Here is a 20,160-nt window from a genome sequence, read left to right as displayed (position 1 = left end):
AACCGACTGGCAGACCCGAACTCACCACCCGAACTGGCTTACGACAGACAACGACCGGGAGGTAATAGCAGTCGAACAAAGATACTACGAGAGGTTGGGTTGGGTTGGGTTGTTTGGGGAAAGAGACCAGACAGCGAGGTCATCCGTCTCATCGGATTTGGGAATGACGGGGAAGGACGTCGGCCGTGCCCTTTGAAAGGAACCATTCCGGCATTTGCCTGGAGTGATTTAGGGAAATCACGGAAAACCTAAGTCAGGATGGCCAGACGCGGGGTTGAACCGTCGTCCTCCCGAATGCGAGTCCAGTGTCTAACCACTGCGCCACCTCGCTCGGTACTACGAGAGGGGATGTATCGATACTCTCTGCTAGCGCTGGACACGATCAGGCAAAGCAGCAACTAAGTGACAGTACTAATTTAAATTAACGTAGTGCGGTGGAAGTACATTAAAAACAGGGTGTAAAATACATTATGGCGGGACGACGTGCCCCGTACGGCTCAACCTATATCGTTGACTTCAATCTGTTGTAGAATTATGGATCGTGTTTTATGCTCAAGAATTATGACGTTTATGGAAAATGTACGTCTCCTCTATAAAAATAGACTTGGATTCCTCAAACAGAGATCATGTGAAACTCAGCTCGCTCTGTTCCTCCGTGAGACCCACAGCGCAATGGACAACGGCGCTCAGGTTGATGCCGTGTTCCTTTATTTCAGTAAGGCATTTGACACCGTCCCACATTGCTCTTTAATGAAAAAAAATACGAGCTTCCAGAGTATCGGAGCAGACTTGCGATTGGATTCAGGACTTTCTTGTAGACAGAACTCAGCACGTCGCTCTTAACGGAACAAAATCGACAGATGTAAAGGTAACATCCGGATTACCACAGGGAAGTGTGATAGGACCGTTTCTGTTTACAGTATACATAAATGATCTAGCAGAAAGCGTCGGATGCTCTTTAAGGCTATTTGAAGATGATGCAGTTGTCTGTACTAAAGTAGCAACGCCAGAACATAGGAAGAATTTAGAGAACGACCTGCAGAGAATTGATGATTGGTGTAGGCTCTGGCAGTTGACCCTGAACGTAAATAAATGTAACATACTGCGCATACATAAGAAAAGAAATCCACTACTGTACAGCTACACTATTGATGACAAAGAGCTGGAGACAACGTCTGCCGTAAAATATCTTCGCGTAACTACCCATAGCGACCTTAAGTGGAATGACCATATAAAACAGATAGTGGGAAAAGCAGACACCAGACTCAGATTCATCAGAAGAACCTTAAGGAAATGTGGCGTTTGTTCGCCCGATTCTTGGAAACTGTTCATCTATCTGGGATCCCTATTAGGTAGGATTGATAGAGAAGATAAAGAAGATCCAACGAAGAACGGCTCGTTTCGTCACGAGATCGTTTAGCAGGCGGGAGAGCGTTACGGAGATGCTAAACAAACTCCAATGGCAGACGTTAGAAGAGAGGTTGTGCATCACGGAGAGATTTACTATTGAAATTTCTGGAGATCACTTTTCAGGAGGATTCGGACAACATATTACTTTCCCTCACATATATCTCGCGTATTGACTATGAGGAGAAACATCGAGAAATCAGAGCTAATACAGGGTCGTACCTGCAATCATTCTTCCCTCGCGCTATTCGCGAGTGGAACAGGGTTGGAGGGATGAGACAGTGACACCGAAAGTACCCTCCGATTGCGGAGTATGATGTAGATGTAGATATACTGATGCAGTATTATTTGATAACTCCAATATAAAGCAGTGTAACATATACAAAAAGTCCAGTATTTCCATTTAACATTCTGATGTTTTTTAAAAAATAATCCCAGCAAAGTCTTGCAATATATACATATCCACAAGTGATAATTGCCTCCAAGCGCTCGATCCATTTGAATATTCATTTACTGTTGACCTTCGACATACCCATAGATTCTGTATATCAGCTCTAAATAGTTTCCAGACAGTCCCGAGATGTTTGCTACTGATACAGCATGGTCCAGGTGTAAAGGAATATAATAGTTTTTTTCTCTGAAACCAACACACAAAATAGCATATCTTAACTATGTGTCTTTACAACAGAATAAAGTCAGTTCCTTGAACATAATGGTTATTTCCATATGATAATCCATCCTACATCTAAGGTTTGATACCTGCAGTTGATCAGTATTCCATTTTATCAACTAAGGAAAAAAGTATGCGTAAGTTTCATCGTTGTTAGATGGTCATGAAGCTAGGTTTTTCTAGTGTAAGTGTAGCTAAAGAAAACACACATGCCTACAATGTGCTAAACACATGGCAACACACTACAAATTCGTCATAACCCATGTGTTTCAATGTATTTATTAGGGCTGGCTTTGATAGCTAGGAATGCATGTTTACAGGAGTTTTTTGAGGTAGACATTTTGGAACAAATACCCTTTGTAAATACAATGGCTGGGTGCTATATCTGTATCACAGTTGAATGGTCAGAAAGCGACCCCACCTAGTCATATGATAATAACACAGACTAGAGTCCAGCAATGACTGACAGAGATTAGCATTTATTCTAATTACACAAGTAGAAAATAATGTTTGGAATTTTTATGTCTGAAGAAACATTCTGTCATACTTCTGAACAACACAAGCACTGTCCTATTGTATTCATCTGCTGACACCGAGACAGTGACCTTCAATTAAATTGTCTCCCCTGTGCAGAAATATACATAATTAGTATATGAGTGCAGATGTAGATACAAGGCTAAAAACATAGGCATGTTTGGGTCTAGCTGTGGGTCTTGATCGGGCACCCTAATGGTAAGGTGACTGCTCATAATAAGTGGGAAATTCAGGTTCGAATACCGATCTGGTATGAATTTTCATTGTTGTCATTCCATTTTACAGCTGAAGCTTGTCCACATTCGCAAGTTAGAATACATTTCATGCATTTCATAACAGCTGTATTCACCGCAATGCCTGTACCTTTGAACATGCATACGTACCCGAAAGAAAATTGCATCATACTTCTGAACACCACAGCAGTGCAAAACATTGTACTTTCACAACAGAGTAAAACTGAGCCGTAAACAAAAATTTCTTATAATAATAATTTATTTACAACAGACTCAATCCTCTCCCTGTAGTGCATAGCACAAGACTGATGTTTCCCACCTGTTCGCTCTTGTAATAAAAATGGGAGGGGGAAGCTGGAGCTTTATCTTATTGGTGCAGAAAGAAAGGGCATGGGATGACTCATTTTTCCGCCAGTTCTATGTCATACAAATGCCCAAGATGCATGGATGGGGTATTAGGTTACATACTAACATAGTATCTAGTTATGTCATGAGCTTGAATATACCACACGCAACTGCCTCAGGTGTGAGGGCAGGATGGGGTACCCCGAGGGGTGAACAATTGTGTCATTTATAACCTGACACTGGATGTGTAGCCTGATCGCCACGTAGCTTAATTCCTTGAATTATCCCTCTTACCTCATCAGTTCTTGGAATTTAGATCGACATATGAGCCAAAACTGGCACTTGGTGACTACTCTCTCCATTCATCTTTGTAAAATAATAGAAGCTGGAACTGTGATGAATAAAATACGCCAACTGATGACAGAAATACAACTAACATTTCAGCAATGGTAATGCACAATCCATGTCACTACAAGGTAGATTGAGTGTGGAAATGGAATCAAAGGGCTGTTCAGCCTATGCTATATTTCATCGCATTACGTTTTTTGCTCATTTTGTTCCATTAACCTGTGCATGGGAATCGTTACTTGACTACAATTCTCGCAACGGTGTCTACGAAAACACCAAAGTAATGCGGGCTTTATATGTATGAATTTGTTTATGGAAAAGGCACCGTTTACAGACTGTGTGCAACTCAATCTTCGAAATGTGCACTACTGGTTGTTTGGAAGTTTATGCTGGTTGAGAGAAGTGGATAAGCGACGAACTTGGTATGTCAAAGTCTGTGGCAGGCGTTTCATGATTCCCATCATTGGTCCCTGCTTTATCGATGGGACTGTAAACAGCCACAAGTATTTAGAGTATGTAACAGGTGTGCCGCCGCAGTTACTCTAAATTCATGTGAAACCAACGCGACGGATGTCCCAGCTACTCCGTACAGAAAATTGTAGACGATCTTAACAGAACTTTTGGATGTAGTTGGACTGGTCGTTTAGGAATCAAAGAAATGCCCTGGCACTCATTACATTTCTTCTCGACTTTCATCTGTGGGCCATAACATGTATCAATGTTCAGGTACAAAATTTTGAACACCTGATATGACAGTCATAATAATAAAAGCATGAACGTGACCTAGGTTACGTGTTTGCTTGTTTTCGTTTCAGTAGGACAGACGTCTGTCTTACTTCTGACGACGGGAGAAAGGCTTGGGCCGCTGTTATTTTCTTGCTGTTTGATCAAGCTCCACACATGTTATGCCGCTGAAGCTCACTTTTGAAACACTTTCCCGTGGCACTGAAAAAATTACACAGTTCTATTTTAAAAATAGACTGTATCACTGCCATAATTCCGCTATTACAAACGTTAAAACTACTTGCATGAGTCAGAAAATTTACCATACTGCCCACTGTAACTTAACCAAAACAGCCGCTTGACATATGTAATTGGTTGATGTCGTCTGTCTCAGCTGTGTCATCCTCTTTTATTCACATAGAAATCAGAATTGATGGTTTGGTGGAAGAAAATCGGTCCAACAATTCATGTTGCTCCAACTGCATACAAAGTAACTGTTTTCACAATATGTAGAGGCTGTTGATGTAGCTGAAATGAAATGATCGTATGACATTGTTGGCCGGGAGGCCCCATACCGGGAGTTCGGCCGCCATATTGCAATTCCTTTTTAGGTGACGCCACTTCGGCGACTTGCGAGTCAATGATGATGAAGGACAACAGCACCCAGTTCCCTGCTGGGAATCGAACCCGGGCGCCCTGCGTGGTAGGCGGTAACGCTACCGCTACGCTACGGAGGCGGACGATGTGTATGATATGGATAATTTCAAGGTCAATATTGATCTGCGAGTTCAAGTATCCCGGTAAGTACAGCTATTCTCCGTCAGAAAAAAAACTTACGAAAATTTCCTGTAATGGTTGGTTGGTTTCGGGGAAGGAGACCAGACAGCGTGGTCATCGGTCTCATCGGATTAGGGAAGGATGGGGAAGGAAGTCAGCCGTGCCCTTTCAGAGGAACTATCCCGGCATTTGCCTGGAGTGATTTAGGGAAATCATGGAAAACCTAAACCAGGATGGCCGGACGCGGGATTGAACCGTCGTCCTCCCGAATGCGAGTCCAGTGTCTAACCACTGCGCCACCTCGTTCGGTTGCTGTTATGGAATCTGCTGCTAATTGACAGATGAATCTTGTTGCCCATAGACAAACAATAGCGTAACACGTATAAGGCTGCAGCTGTGGGAGTGCTTGGGAGCAACGGCTGACCGCAGCACGTGCCAGCTGGGAGGGAGCATTAGCAGCCTGCCGGCTAATTTGATGTCTCAACTTGACTGTCGCAGCCGTTGAGCAAGTCGTTAGGCAGGGAGGGGACATCACACTTCGCACCCTTACCGGGATTTGATAAATGGCTTTTGACTGACAAGGAGAAGTTCCTACCAATGGACTGAAGGAACGCAATGATGGGACAATGCTCAAAACATGTCATTCTTATATGTATTTCATGCTATTTTTATTTATTTTATTTATTTTCGCCCATCACCAGGTTCATCTGCGTTAATGAGGCAAAATACCTTTCACCATACACTTATCTCAAGGGTATAGTGTTTTGTATTACTTAATTTGACTGCTATTCATGTAATTTAACTTCCCTAAGATACCGATTTCTTAACATACATCAAAGACATTTGTCGAGAACAGTCATACAAGCATTTAATTATATGACAGATTTTATCAGCATATTGATTTTGGATTATGTTCTTGTCTTTGGCAATGTGCTGAACATCCAGGGTTATTGACTGACTATATTATTTAATAGATTTTATTGTCACGTAGAGGCAGGTGTAAGTAGAGGAATTACGAACACAAACTTCACTAAACGAAAGTTTATTCAACAAGAGCGTTCACTGGAGTTTTGAACTCTCGACCCTCCATGCAACAATCTAGTATCATAACCACTTTTTTATCTCATTTTGTTCGTTATAGTTTGTTCCAGTTGTTCGGGGCGGACGCCCTATGACGTTCGTTTAAGTCCTTCGTTGATCCATTCACTCAGTTTTTTTTTTTTTTTTTTTTTTTTTTTTTTTATTGCAGAGGGTAGCTAACCCTCTGACCGAACACTCTGAGCTACCGTGCCAGAACCACTAGACTACGGCGAATGCGCTGCTCGGCGTTATCTGCGACAATATAATTTCATTTCTAAATTGTGTTACCTGCTTTAAGGAAATTTCTAAACGAAAGAACGTATTTTAGCACAAAATATTTATGAGATTATGATTGAAATGTTTGTTTGTTTTTTCGGTCGGCCTGTTCGTTCAAAATAATGTAAACATGTTCTGTACAATATGCGAAAATTTCTATATCTTCCAAAGTATTTAGCACTCTAACGTCTTTGCGGTGAGTAGGATTGATAGCCATTGTTTGTTCTTGTTTTTTTCAGATGAGACCTATATGAAAATAGGCTTTTGATAATGAGATTCAGATTTTCTCTTATCTTCTTTTGAAATCCGCTACTGCCTGACTTATGTATACAATTTTCACACCTGCTACTTTTGAACTTATAAATAGCTGAGTGGGTAAATTTATAGTATTGTTTTAGGGAAAGACTGTTTCGTCCTCATACTGTATTGTTCATTCTTAAGCTTATTCTCAGGTTGGTTTTTCGAAAAGCAAGTTTGATTTTGTCTGATATTTTTCCAAAGTATTGTATGAAGATGAACTGAGCTCCTTGGTTACCATGTGGTTTTGTTAGGATAATGCTGTCTTTTACATTCTTTCTTTTAACATGTAGCTTTTTAGAATAAATTTTGTGACGAAGGTGGGATTGAAACCATTGTTTTTTCCTGTTTCGCTTTGTGAATTTGTTTCCTATGTTATATGGTCCTCCGTAAGTGGATATTTTATCAGTAGCTCCATACTAGTCTGAAAATATGCTTTCTAGTTTGTTTTGGGATGGCAAGAACTATTCTGAATTATGCAGCCTGTGGCTGCATTTTTCTAGAAGATATTTAATAAGTGCATTGGATCACTTTAAGTAATTTCGAGATCTAGAAAGTTATTCTGCTATATTGTTTATGCTTGATGGTAAATGTGATATTTTTGCGTTATTTGATCGTGAGTGGAATATATCTATTTCTTTTCCTGGACCTTCTGATAAAAGTAGTATAACATTTGCATGTCTGTGGTAATAACGAACGTTATTAGCTCACTCGGGATGGTTTTTTAAAAAATTGTTCTCTGCGCTGTGCGGGAAAATATTAGCTAGTGAACTAGCAACGCAGTTTCCCATAGCTCAGCCATGTCTCAGGAGGAATGGCCAGTATTCATTGTTACGTCAGGAAGAATTATTTGAAGCAAAAAAGTCTAGTGAACAAGAGTTCTAAAATGCATACGTTAAGAGCTACGAACACTTCGTCTTCGACAGTGTGAATGAAATCGCTTCTACTACAACCTCTTTTCTTTCCCTATTTTGGGAGGAGGTAGTAAGGACCAAAACAAGAAAAAGTTATCTAGTAAATATGGGCTCTGAAATGCATATCTGAAGAGCTGTGAGCGTTTGTTCAGTAGAACAGATGTGTTTCACAGTAGCGAGGATGAACAAGTGCTCAAGACTTTTAAGGTATCCGCTTTAGAGCCTATGTTTACTGGACTTTTTTCCTTTATTTGGCCCATACTACCACCACTCAAAATGTGGAAAGGAAAGAGCTTGCTGTAGAAGAAATTTGTTTCGCAATATCAGGGATGAAGAAGCGATCATAGCTCTTTAGGATGCATTTTAGAGCTTATGTTTACCACACTTTTTTGCTTTGAATGGCCATTCCTCTCATATATCTGAATACTGACCATTCCTCCTGGGACACCATGTATATACAGGGCGTTTATTTTAGCTTGAGACAGCAAAATATTGCATCGTAGGTAAAAAAATTTGTGTTTTTTAATTTTTTTAATTTAATTTTATTCATATTTCGCAACTTCGAACGTGAGTGTATTCAATACACTGGAGGTATGAATTAGAAAACACCTTTAGTTACAACTTTTCGTGTTTTATTAAGTACACGATGCATTTCGGACCCTGTGGGTCCATCATCAGGTGTAATTTGTCTTAATACGTGCTTTATTTTTTCTCTTGAATGAGCTGTAATGCATATTCCTGTCACGAAAAGGTTTGATGTTGGGTTATGAATTTCGTATGTCAAGCGCAGAAAATATGTGCGAAATAGTGGAAACGATGAGCTGTGTAAACTTATCACATAATCCAAGAAAAGCGTTTTTGACGTTTTACCACCAGCAAACATTCTTTTCTCCATCGTTTTCGTACATGTCATTTCATTCAAGAGGTACATTTGCATACACATGTTTGTAAACACTTCACAGATGTTTTTGTACATGGTGTGGTCAAAGATGAATTTATTCGTAGTGCTACAGATATAATTATTAAACAGTTGACGTATGCATGAAATAACTTTAGAATAGGTCTTTAAAATTAGTGCAATAACAATGGCTTGGGAAATCTGTTTGTTTATTAAACATAGATTCTGGGTTTTTTTATTCCTGGAGGTATATCTCCAGTTTTTTCAACAGATTTAGGGTCATACCGTTGGCTTCATTATGTAGTAAACGAGAACCACTATCTGGCGCACCCCGGGCAACGTTGATTTATCAGCGGCTAATCCTTCAACAACCGGAACGGACTTCTGAGAAAATGAAGACCAATAAGATCCTACCCAAACGGTCTTTTCTAAGCCCATTTGTGACTATGTCGATAAACACGGAAGGAATATCGAGAGACAAAGAAGTTTTACTATCTGACTTGTGTAAAGAATATCAGTGTGACTTCCTCCTGATTCAAGAAACTCATCGGGGCAGTACAAGACCCACACCCAAAATAGATGGAATGAAGATGATCTTGGAGAGACCACATGAACGGTACGGTATTGCCATCTTCGCCAGGCCAGGAATTAGAGTCACTTCTGCATCACTGACTGACAGGCAAGACATTGAGATATTAACCGTTCGAACTCAGCAGTATAACGTTACCTCTGTGTACAAACCCCCAGAATCAGATTTTGTCTTCATTGAGCCTGGCAATTTCAGTTACCAAGACTTTAATTTTGTATTGGGCGATTTCAACTGTGAGAACACTTCATGGGGCTATAAAGAAACTAACAGCAGCGGAGTGGAACTAGAGACCAGGGCTGAGGTACACGATCTACTGCTCATAAATGACCCGAAACAGCCAAGCTCCTTTAATAGTGGCAGATGGAAGAAAGGGTACAATCCCGTTAACATCTTTGTTAGCAAGAAACTCGCTAGTCAATGTGGAAAACTGATTGGGGAGCCAATTCCCCATACGCAGCATCGGCCCATAATTTTCACGTTCAATGCAGTTGTTAAGCCTGGACATGTTCCTTTCAAAAGAAGATTCAATTTTAAAAAGGCCAACTGGAAGAAATTTAGAGAGCTCATTGATGTAGAAATAACAAAAATCCCCCCACAACCTGAGATATATGACTCTTTTGTCAAACTCGTTCAGAAGGTGTCTAGGAAAATAATACCGCGAGGATGCAGAAACAGTATATTACGGGACTATCTAAGGACGCAAAGCCACTACTGGAAAGATACCAGAAGCTCTTCGGTAACGACCCATTTAATGATGAGACACTTCTAGCAGGCGATGAACTCATGCCAGTCATACCTGAAAACCGCAAAGCCAAATGGTGTGACCTCGTGGAGAACCTGGACATGAAAGTGAACAGTAGGCGGGCTTGGAAACTGTTAAAGAACCTTAATGGTGACGCCGCAAAGTCAAATGATAAATTTACTAACGTCACGGCAGACCAAGTCGCCACTACACTCCTTATGAATGGCAAAACTGACGGCAGAAAGTCCCAGGAACCATTATCACTCGATCCGGCAGAGGAAAATCATCACCTCAAGATACCATTTACAATGTCAGAACTTACTGCAGCCATTTCCAGCTTGATGATTAACAGAGCTCCTGGTATCGATGAACTTAGAGTCGAGCAAATTAAAAACTTTGGCAGTTATACCCTACAGTGGCTGCTAGATTTGATAAACGCATGTGTAGAAAGGCTCCATATTCCAAATATGTGAAGGAAAGCTTGAGTGGTTGCACTTCTAAAACCAGGGAAGGACTCTGATGATCCAAAAAACTTCCGACCTGTGTCTCTTTTATGTCACTGTTTTAATATCTTGGAACGCCTGACGCTAAGTCGCATAGAAAGCGTCTCGGAACAACAGATCATCCCACATCAGGCAGGTTTCCGACCAGGCAAATCGTGTTGCGGTCAAGTCCTGAACCTGACCCAACATATCGGGAATGGCTTTGAGAGGAAAGAGATCACGGGAGTGGAATTCATAGACCTTTCAGCTGCATATGATACTGTAAAGCATCGGAGGCTCCTTAGGAAAGTATATAATGTGACAAGAGATTGCCGTTTAACATCACTGATAGGTACTTTCCTGCATAATAGGAGATTTTTCGTCTGTCTCCAGCGCAAGAAGAGCAGGTGGAGAAATTAGAGGAATGGTCTACCTCAGGGAAGCGTCCTCGCCCCAGCTCTGTATAATATATATACAAACGACCAACCAGTGCCAAAGATCACGCGCCAATTTATGTATGCCGATGACACTGCAGCCCAAGGTAACAATTTCATGGACGTAGAGGAGAAATTAACCAGTACCTTGGAAGCTCTCTCCCAGTATTATGAGGCAAACCACCTAAGGCCGAACCCTTCCAAGACGCAGGTCTGTGCATTCCATTTAAAAAAACAGGGAGGCAAATCGTGAATTAAATGTAATATGGGGAGGTGAACGTCTCGAGCATTGTAAAACGCCCGAATATCTTGGTGTCACGTTGGATCGCACACTGACCTATAAACATCATTGTATTGCCACAAGGGAAAAAGTCTCAACTAGAAACATCATCAGGGAGCTAACCAGTGGATCCTGGGTTGCAAACCCAAAAGTCCTGACAACTTCAGCCCTTGCGCTCAGCGTGTCAGCCGCGGAATACGCTGCTCCAGTATGGTCTGCATCAACACACGCTAGAAAAGTTGATGACGCGGTGAATGAAATGGCACGGATGGTTACCGGATGCTTGAGGCCAACCCCAGTGCTGAAGATGTACTTAATCATGGGGATCGCACCGCCCAACATACGACGTGACATCGCTGACGAAGCCGAAAAAACCCTTTATATGCACACCAGCCTGCTGACCGCCGGCTTTGTTCGAGAAAGAGTTTCCTGTCACGTACCCGAGCCCTGGAAGGGTGGACTGCAGAGAATCGTTTGAAAAGGCGGGAAAACGACCTGAGAAACCCCCATAAAGATGTAAAAGAAGAACTGGCACCTGGTGGAGACCTACCATACACAGTCTGGAGAACCCTAAACCGTATGTGGGTAGAAGTTCCAAAGTGCAAGACAAACCTGCAGCAATGGGGTTTCCTAAAAGAGAATGAGAACTCTCTCTGTCTGTGTGGTTCTGCCCAGGAGCCTCAACACCTGCTTATCTGTCCATATTTAGACCAGCCCTGCACAATGAATGACATATGGGAGGCAAATGACAAGGCCATATTTGCTACTGATTTTTGGAAGTCTGGAGTCTAATTCCGGACATGGAAAGTAAATATGTATCATGGAGTAGTACCAAATTGCTTTCTAGACTGTTGATGACATGTATCGTTTCCACCATATGTTGTGCAATGACTGATTTTTCGAAATGGTCGACCCTGAAAACATTTATGTGTTCTTGAAAATGCGTTTCTAAGTTTCTGCCTGTTTTCCCTACATAGTAGGCAGGACAACTGGGGTATGATACTTTGTACACTTCGCTGTTGTTGTATGTTTGTGTATTTGATTTTATGTTATGGACGAGTAAGTTTCCTAACTTATTATTAGTTGATAATGCAATTGTTCGAAAAATCAGTCATTTTCTCAGTTATCAAATAAAAATTCATTTTTCTTTAGGGCTAATGAACTAACGATTGTCATCGATTGGTCAGGTCTCTTTCTACTTGAATAATGTTATTTCTGGTGCAAAAATTCCAAATTTTTATTTGTGTAATCTTCCTCGGACGGGATAATTACTGAATTCCTTTTCTGAACTTCGATACTATGATATCGTCCGTCTCCTATACATTCACAAATGGTAAGAATATTTCTATTTTCTTTCTTGTGGGATTTATTTTTCTTAGTATCATAAACTCGTTTGCTATTCATTTTGTGGATTTTTCCAGTAAATACAGTTTTGTTCTGCAACAGGAAGCTTAACTGTATTAGCTGCTATATCTAATCCATTACTGTTTATCATGTTACTATGAGTTCGTTTACATGTTAATTCATACACAAGACCTTTATGTACTCAATCTGTTTCACTATTAGTAAACTCTATTTCCATCAGGTTTTTACTCTATTGAACAATTTAAGTTCTAACTCTTCACTAAAATTCCACTGTACTCAGTATGGTTATGGATTGAAAGATCAAGTTTTTTCTTATGTATAAGTCTAGCTTTATGGTGTTCACTTTTGTCATATTCATTGATCTATTTCATAATTATGTTGAATACAGGATTTTGTAGCAGTTTTCCTATTTCTAGACGTGTTGCAACCAATTCCATCGTTAAGAATCCGTTCTTTCTATGTTTGTCTCGCATTTCTCCTTTTATCCCCACTATTTCTGATTTTCCTTTCACATGTTAGCTACTTTTGTCGTTTTTATATTCATACCAGCAAACACGGCGATGCTTCATAATTTGTAAATACTGTATGTATCGGAATGGATCTCCTTCTGACCCCTCCCACTGACCGTCTCCTCCTCTCCCTCTGTCTGTCGATCTCCTCTTCCCCCTCTTTTTGTCCATCTCGTCCTCTTCGTCCTCTTAACACCTCTCTGTAAATAACCTCCTCCTTCCTGCCTCTTTCCATTTTCTCTTCCACCTCACTCTGACCATCTCCTCCTACCCATTCTCTATGTCCATTTGCTCCCCTAATCCCTGTCCATCTCCTTTTTACCCTCTCTCTGACCTTGAGCCTTGTTTCTTGTTATTGGAAACAAAACCTTGCTTGGGAGTTGAAGTTGCTTAACATGAATGGGAGACGGCAGCAGTAGCCGGCCGAGACTGACGCAGCAACAGGGAAGTAACCGATTTTGTCTCTTGTGCCAGTTCCTAATTAGGAGCCAATTGTATAATTTCATTGTCTCCTTTGATAGTTGAGTTTCTTGAGTTTTTGCGTGTTAATTTATTATCTAATAGCCACAGTTCTCGCGTTTTCGTTTGCGTCGGAAAGTAAACCGACTTTGTGGCATATTACAAGTTCCTAGCCAGGGGTGAATTATTTAGTTTCACCTGGGTGACTCGGTAATTAGGTATTTGAATCTCTGCGTATTGATCTAATTTATTAGACACAGTTCGTGCGTTTTCGTCAGCGTCTACAGTAGAGTTTCGCAGCACGTGCCGACAGCCCGTTAGCTGGGTTCAGTTTTCCACGGTCTTTAGTACAGATGGGGACTGTGATTGTGTGCGGATGCGAGCCGAGTTGGTGACACTTCGCTCTCAGCTCAAGACTGTGATGGCTTCGGTTACACAGCTTGAAGCTGCAGTGGATGGTCACCACTGTTATAGCCCGGCCGTGAGGATCCAGCGGACGTCCAGCACGTCTGAGTCCTCCGATCGGCCCTCACCGGTGGTCAACCCACTTATTGCTCGCACTGAGGTTGACCTCGACCTGTGGTCGAATGGGAGATCGCTCCGGGTCGTAACAGGCGGCGAAAGATTTCCCAGGGAGTTGCATATAGGACATCTCTAGTTAGTCTGACAAACAGGTTCCAGGTGCTGCTGTGAAACCTCTCAGCCTGCAAGATCTGGACAATCACAGAGGGTGGGATTATCGATATTTGGGAGCGTTATGGGGCTCCTTAGGGACATGGCTGCCAAGAAGGGGAAGAAAGCCAATGTGCACCCCGTGTGCATACCGGATGGAGTCCTTCCAGACGCGGAACGGATCCTTCCGGATGCCATGAAGAGCATAGAGTGACCCAACTGCAGATGGTGGCTCACGTCTGTACCAATGATATGTGTCACTTTGGATCGGAAAGGATTCTCTCTGGTTTCGAGCGGCTAACAGAAGTGGTAAAGGCTGCCAGTCTTGCTTGCAAGATGAAACCAGAGCTGACCATTTGCAGCATAGTCGACAGGACCAATTGCGAACCTCTGGTACAGAGCCGAGTGGAGGGTCTGAATCAGAGGCTCAGACGGTTCTGCGACCATGTAGGTTGCAGATTCCTTGACTTGCGCCATAGGACGGTTAGGTTTCGGGTTTCGGTGAGTAGGTTAGGAGACCACTACACGCAGGAGGAGGCTACACGGGGTGCAGGGGCTGTGTGACGTGGACTGGGCGGTTTTTTAGGTTAGTGCGCCACGGGGAAACACAAAAAGGGCTTCAGTCACAAAGGGTGCTGACCGAACACAGGAAGAACGTAGATACAGTAACTAGCGATATAACAGTTGTAAATTGTCGTACCTATGTTGGGAAAGTACCAGAGCTCCAAAAGCTAATAGAAAACACTGATGATCAAATCGTTATAGGCACTGAAAGCTGGCTAAAGCCATAGATAAGTTCAGTTGAAATTTTTGCGAAGATCTTAACGGTCTCCCGAAAGGATAGGCTAAACACAGTTGGCGGTCGAGTGTTTGTTACTGTTAGAATTAGTTTATACTGTCGCGAAATTGAAGTAGATAGTTCCTGTGAGTTCGTATGGGCAGAGGTCATTCTTGGCACCGGAATAAAATAATAAGTGGATCGTTTTACCGATCTCCCAATTCAGTTGATACAATTGCTCAAAAAGGGTCAAAGAAAACTTGAGTTTACTGTCAAACACGTACCCGACTCATACAATTATAGTTGGTGGTGACTTTAATTTACCCTCGATATGTTGGCGAAAATACATGTTTGATTCCGGAGGTACGCATAAAACATCATCCGAAATTGTGCTAAACGCATTCTCTGAAAATTATTTCGATCAGTTAGTTCACGAGCCCACGCGAACAGTAAACGCTTGTGAAAACAGACTTGACCTCTTAGCAACAAATAATCCTGAGTTAATAACGAGCATCAAAACGGATACAGGGATTAGTGAAAAAAGGGTTTTCGCAGCGAGATTCAATATTGTAACCCTCCAAATCATCCAAAAATATACCTATTCAAAAAAAGCAGGTACAAATTCACTTGACACCTTCCTGAGAGACAATCTCCACTCCTTCCAAGTTAACAATGTAAGTGCAGATCGGGTGTGGCTTGAATTCAAATAAATAATATCGGCAACAACTGAGATATTTATACCAAATAAATTAACAAACGGCGGAGCTGATCCTCCTTGTTACACAAAACGGGTCAGAACACTGTTGCAGGAACAACGAAAAAAACATGCCAAATTTAAACAGACGCAAAATCTCCAAGACGGCAATCTTTTACAGAAGCTCGAAATTTAGCGCACATTTCACTGCGGTTTCCACAATGAAAGTTTGTCTCGAAACCTAGCAGAAAATCCAAAGAGATTCTGGTCGTATGTGAAATATGCTAGCGGCAAGACACAATCACTGCCTCCTCTGCGTAATGGCAATGGAGATACTATCGAAGACAGTGCTGCCAAATCAGAGTTTCTAAACACAGCCTTCCGAAATGGCTTCACAAAAGACGACGAAGTAAATATTCCAGAATTCGAATCAAGAACAGCTGCCAAAACGAGTAACGTAGAAGTAGATACCCTCGGAGTAAAGCAAGTTAAATCACTTAATAAAACAAGTCTCCTGGTTCAGACTGTATACCAGTTAGGTTGCTTTCAGAGTATACTGATGCATTAGCTCCATACTTAACAATCACAAACAACCGTTCACTTAACGAAAGATCGGTATCCAAAGACTGGAAAGTCGCACAGGTGACACTAACATTCAAGAAAGGTAGTAGGAGTAATCCACTAAATTACACGCTCATATCATTAACGTCGATGTGCAGCAGGATTTTGGAACATATATTGTGTTCGAACATTATAAATTACCTCGAAGAAAATGGTCTATTGACACACAGTCAACACGGATTTAGAAAACATCGTTCTCGTGAAACACAACTATCTCTTCACTCACACGAAGTTCACATGGTTCAAATGGCTCTAAGCACTATGAGTCTTGACATCTGATGTCATCAGTTCCCTAGAACTTAGAACTACTTAAACTAAACTAACCTAAGGACATCACACACATGCATGCCCGAGGCAGGAGTCGAACCTGCGACCGTAGCGGTCGCGCGGTTCCATACTGAAGCGCCTAGAACCGCTCGGCCACAGCGGCCGGCTTAGGAAATGCAACAGATGTACTAAGGAGACCGCCTACACTACGCTTGTCCGTTCTCTTTTAGAATACTACTGCGTGGTATGGGATGCTTACCAGATAGGATTGACGGAGTACATCGAAAAAGTTCAAAGAAGGGCAGCACGTTTTGTATTATCGAGGAAAAAGGGGAGAGAGCATCACTGAAATTATTTGGGATGGACACTCATAAAGGAAAGGAGTTTTTCATTGCAGAGAAATCTTCTCACCAACTTTCTCCGAATGCGAAAATATTTTGTTGACGCCGACCTAGATAGGGATAAACGATCATCATGATAAAATAAGGGAAATCAGAGATCGTACGGAAACATATAGGTGCTCGTTCTTTCCGTGAGGTTGGAATAATAGAGAGTTGTGAAGGTGGTTCTATGAACCCTCTGCCAGGGAGTTAAATGTGATTTGCAGAGACTGCATGTAGATTCACATGTAGAATTATTGGGGCCATTGGTGCGTGGGATATGAAAGATGTATTTCTGGCTACTGGACCTGAGATGATAGTAGCTTCAATGGCAGTATTTTGCGTATTTTTAATCTGCGAATGGGTAGGATAACTACGGTTCAATGATTCAGATTACGTAATATTCTAATCATAAGCCAATAAGCCATAAAAACGACGTCCCAATTTCCTGTTAACACCAAGTACGAGGAAGAAAACGAAACAGCACATTGTCGTGTATACATTTCCATTTAAAATTATTTATTAAGGGAAAGACTATACAGGGACGGGCAAATAAAAGTGGTTGGAAGAACAGAGTCCCAGGATGCAAAGGAAAACGGTAGAGGTAAGAAAATACAGTACTAACCTGACTATAGCAGATGCTGAAAGTGACTACCATTCATCTCTAGGCACCTTTGGGGTCTGGTCAGCAAGTTGCTGAAGGAGGAACGAAGCTGGGCTGCTGGAATTGCTGCAATCTCATTTTCTGCTGCAGTTCTTTAACTATGAGGGTTGTTGCTATACAACTTTCACTTGAGGACTCCTCATACAAAGTAATCGCACACTGACACATCAGGTGACCTTGGCGGTCAGCTACGGCCGCAACCAGTAACTGTGCTCTAAGGTTTGTCCGGCAGTACGGGCAGCTGCTCAATCCTGTTGGAAGTAACTGTAGCTCTTTTCCTCCTCCGTTAATGCTGCTACAAATGGTTTTACAATGTTGTGAACATAGCGGGCCGAAGGCAGCGTCTGATGAAAGAAGATGGGACCAATAATGCTGCGTGCAGACACTGCACACCCACCCCCAAACCTTCTGATCATGCTGTGGTGTTTCGTGGAATTTATGCGGATTCTCCGCTGCCAGAACCTGTGATTCTGTGAGCTGACATAACCACTCAAGTGAAACTAGGCTTCATCAGACATAAAGATTAGATCCGTGTCCAGTGTCATTCATTGTTATTTCAGTGCAATGCCGCTCACAAAACTGGAGGCGCTGAGGAGCATTTGCTGGTTTTAATGCATGAACAACAGACACTCGGTAAGGATGCACATGCAGGCCCAGGTGGAGGGTTCGTCAACATGATCGACGTGACGTTTCGGTCTCTTGCGACTGGCGTTGGGTTGATTTGGTAGGACTGTGAAGCAATTTCTGACGGGCACGTTTCGTAATGTTTTTAGACTTGTTCGAAACAGTTCCCGCCTGAAGCCGTTTTCGGACTAAGCGTTGCAAGGCACTCTTTCCTGACACTTAAACACCATTAAACCTCTCAGCAAACAACTGACCACACCGTTTCCACGACTTTGTTGTCACGTAACTTTCCATAACGTACACCCGCTCACCCGCTGCTCCACTGTGAGTACCATCGCCCCTTTTGCACTACTCCACTCACACTGAAAAAATGGCTCTGAGCACTATGGGACTTAACATCTTAGGTCATCAGTACCCTAGAACGTAGAACTACTTAAACCTAACTAACCTAAGACATCACACAACACCCAACCATCACGAGGCAGAGAAAATCCCTGACCCTGCCGGAAATCGAACCCGGGAACCCGGGCGTGGGAAGCGAGAACGCTACCGCACGACCACGAGATGCGGGCCACTCACACTGATACAGCCCTAAATACACTCTGAAACTGTGTGGATCACGTAGCGGGCGTATACGTGATGTGAACGTCGCGGGATGTGGTTATATGCAAACATCTACGTCCAATCGTATCTACTCGTCTGGGCCACTTTCATTTGTCCTACCCTGAGAAAAACCAGTTGTATAATACTTTAAATGCCCTGCTATAGCAGTTAAATGACTGAAACATTTTACGGCACACTTTCACAGCGCAGCACCACACAGCACAGCATTTCCTTTCTCGCAGTTGGTTGTAACAGAAAACCTGCAAATTAATGTTTGAAAAATATACAGCATATGTCAGTACCAATTTTTATTAGAGTATCGTGAAAAAATCTAAAGTAAATCGGTCAAGAACTTCTCAAGATCGTCGCTAAAGTCTCTTCCCCTTTACATATTGCGTATATACTATGTGATCAGAAGTATCCAGACACCCCCTAAAACATACGTTTTTCATATTAGGTACATAGTGCTGCCACCTAAGGCCAGGTACTCCATATCAGTGACCTCAGTAGCCATTAGACCTCGTGAGAGAGCAGAATGGACGCACCACGGAACTGACAGATTTCGAACATGGTCAGGTGACTGGGTGTCACTTGTGTCGTACGTCTGTACGCGAGATTTCTACGCTCCTTAACATCCTTAGGTCCACTGTTTCTGATGTTATGGTGAAGTGGAAATTTGAAGGGACACGTAAAGCGAAAAGACGTACAGGCCGACCTCGCGTGCAGACTGACCGAGACCACCGACACTTGAAGTGGGTGGTAATGTGTAATAGGCAGACATCTATCCAGACTATCACACAAGAATTGCAAACTGCATAAGGATCCACTGCTAGGACTATGACAGTTAGGTGGGAGGTGAGAAAGCTTGGATTTCATGATCGAATGGCTGCTCATAAGCCATTCATCACGCCGGTAAATGCTAAACGACGCCTCGCTTGGTGCAAGGAGCGTAAACATTGGACGATTGAGCAGTGTAAAAACGTTGTGTGGAGTGACGAATCACGGTACACAATGTGGAGATCCGATGGCAGCGTGTGGGTATGGCGAATGCCCAATGAACGTCATCTGCCATGGTAAATTCGGAGGTAGTGCTGTGGTTGTGTTCTTCATAGAGGGCGCTTGCACCTTGTTGTTTTGTGTGGCACTATCACAGCACAGGCCTACATTGATATTTTAAGCACCTTCTCGCTTCCCGCTGTTGAAAAGCAATATCGGAGATGGTGATTGCATCTTTCAACACGATCGAGCACCTGTTCATAATACACGGCCTGTGACGGAGTGGTTACACGACAATAACACCCCTGTAATGAACTGGCCTGCACAGCGTCCTAACCTGAATCCTATAGGACACCTTATGGATGTTTTGGAACACCGAATTTGTGCCAGGCCTCACCGACCGTCATTATTACCTCTCCTCAGTGCAGCACTTCGTGAAGAATGGGCTGCCACTCCACAAGAGACCTTCCAGCACTTAATTTAACATATGCCTGCGAGA

The 20,160-nt window shown here is 42.4% G+C and overlaps 1 protein-coding gene across 1 annotated transcript; it reads left to right on the top strand.

The window, feature by feature from the left end:
- Nucleotides 1-8,812: 8,812 nt before the first annotated feature.
- On the top strand, nucleotides 8,813-11,532 carry LOC126299492 (uncharacterized). The gene is made up of 2 exons (XM_049991437.1): nucleotides 8,813-10,633; nucleotides 10,687-11,532. The coding sequence occupies exon 1, from the start codon at nucleotides 8,895-8,897 to the stop codon at nucleotides 9,858-9,860; it is 966 nt and encodes a 321-aa protein (XP_049847394.1). The 5' UTR covers nucleotides 8,813-8,894; the 3' UTR covers nucleotides 9,861-10,633; nucleotides 10,687-11,532.
- The last annotated feature ends 8,628 nt before the right edge of the window (nucleotides 11,533-20,160 follow it).

Source organism: Schistocerca gregaria, chromosome X (assembly GCF_023897955.1).
Source record: "Schistocerca gregaria isolate iqSchGreg1 chromosome X, iqSchGreg1.2, whole genome shotgun sequence".
NCBI lineage: Eukaryota > Metazoa > Arthropoda > Insecta > Orthoptera > Acrididae > Schistocerca > Schistocerca gregaria.
The sequence above is the reverse complement of the archived record's forward strand: the minus strand, read 5'-3'. Positions and strand labels throughout refer to the sequence as shown.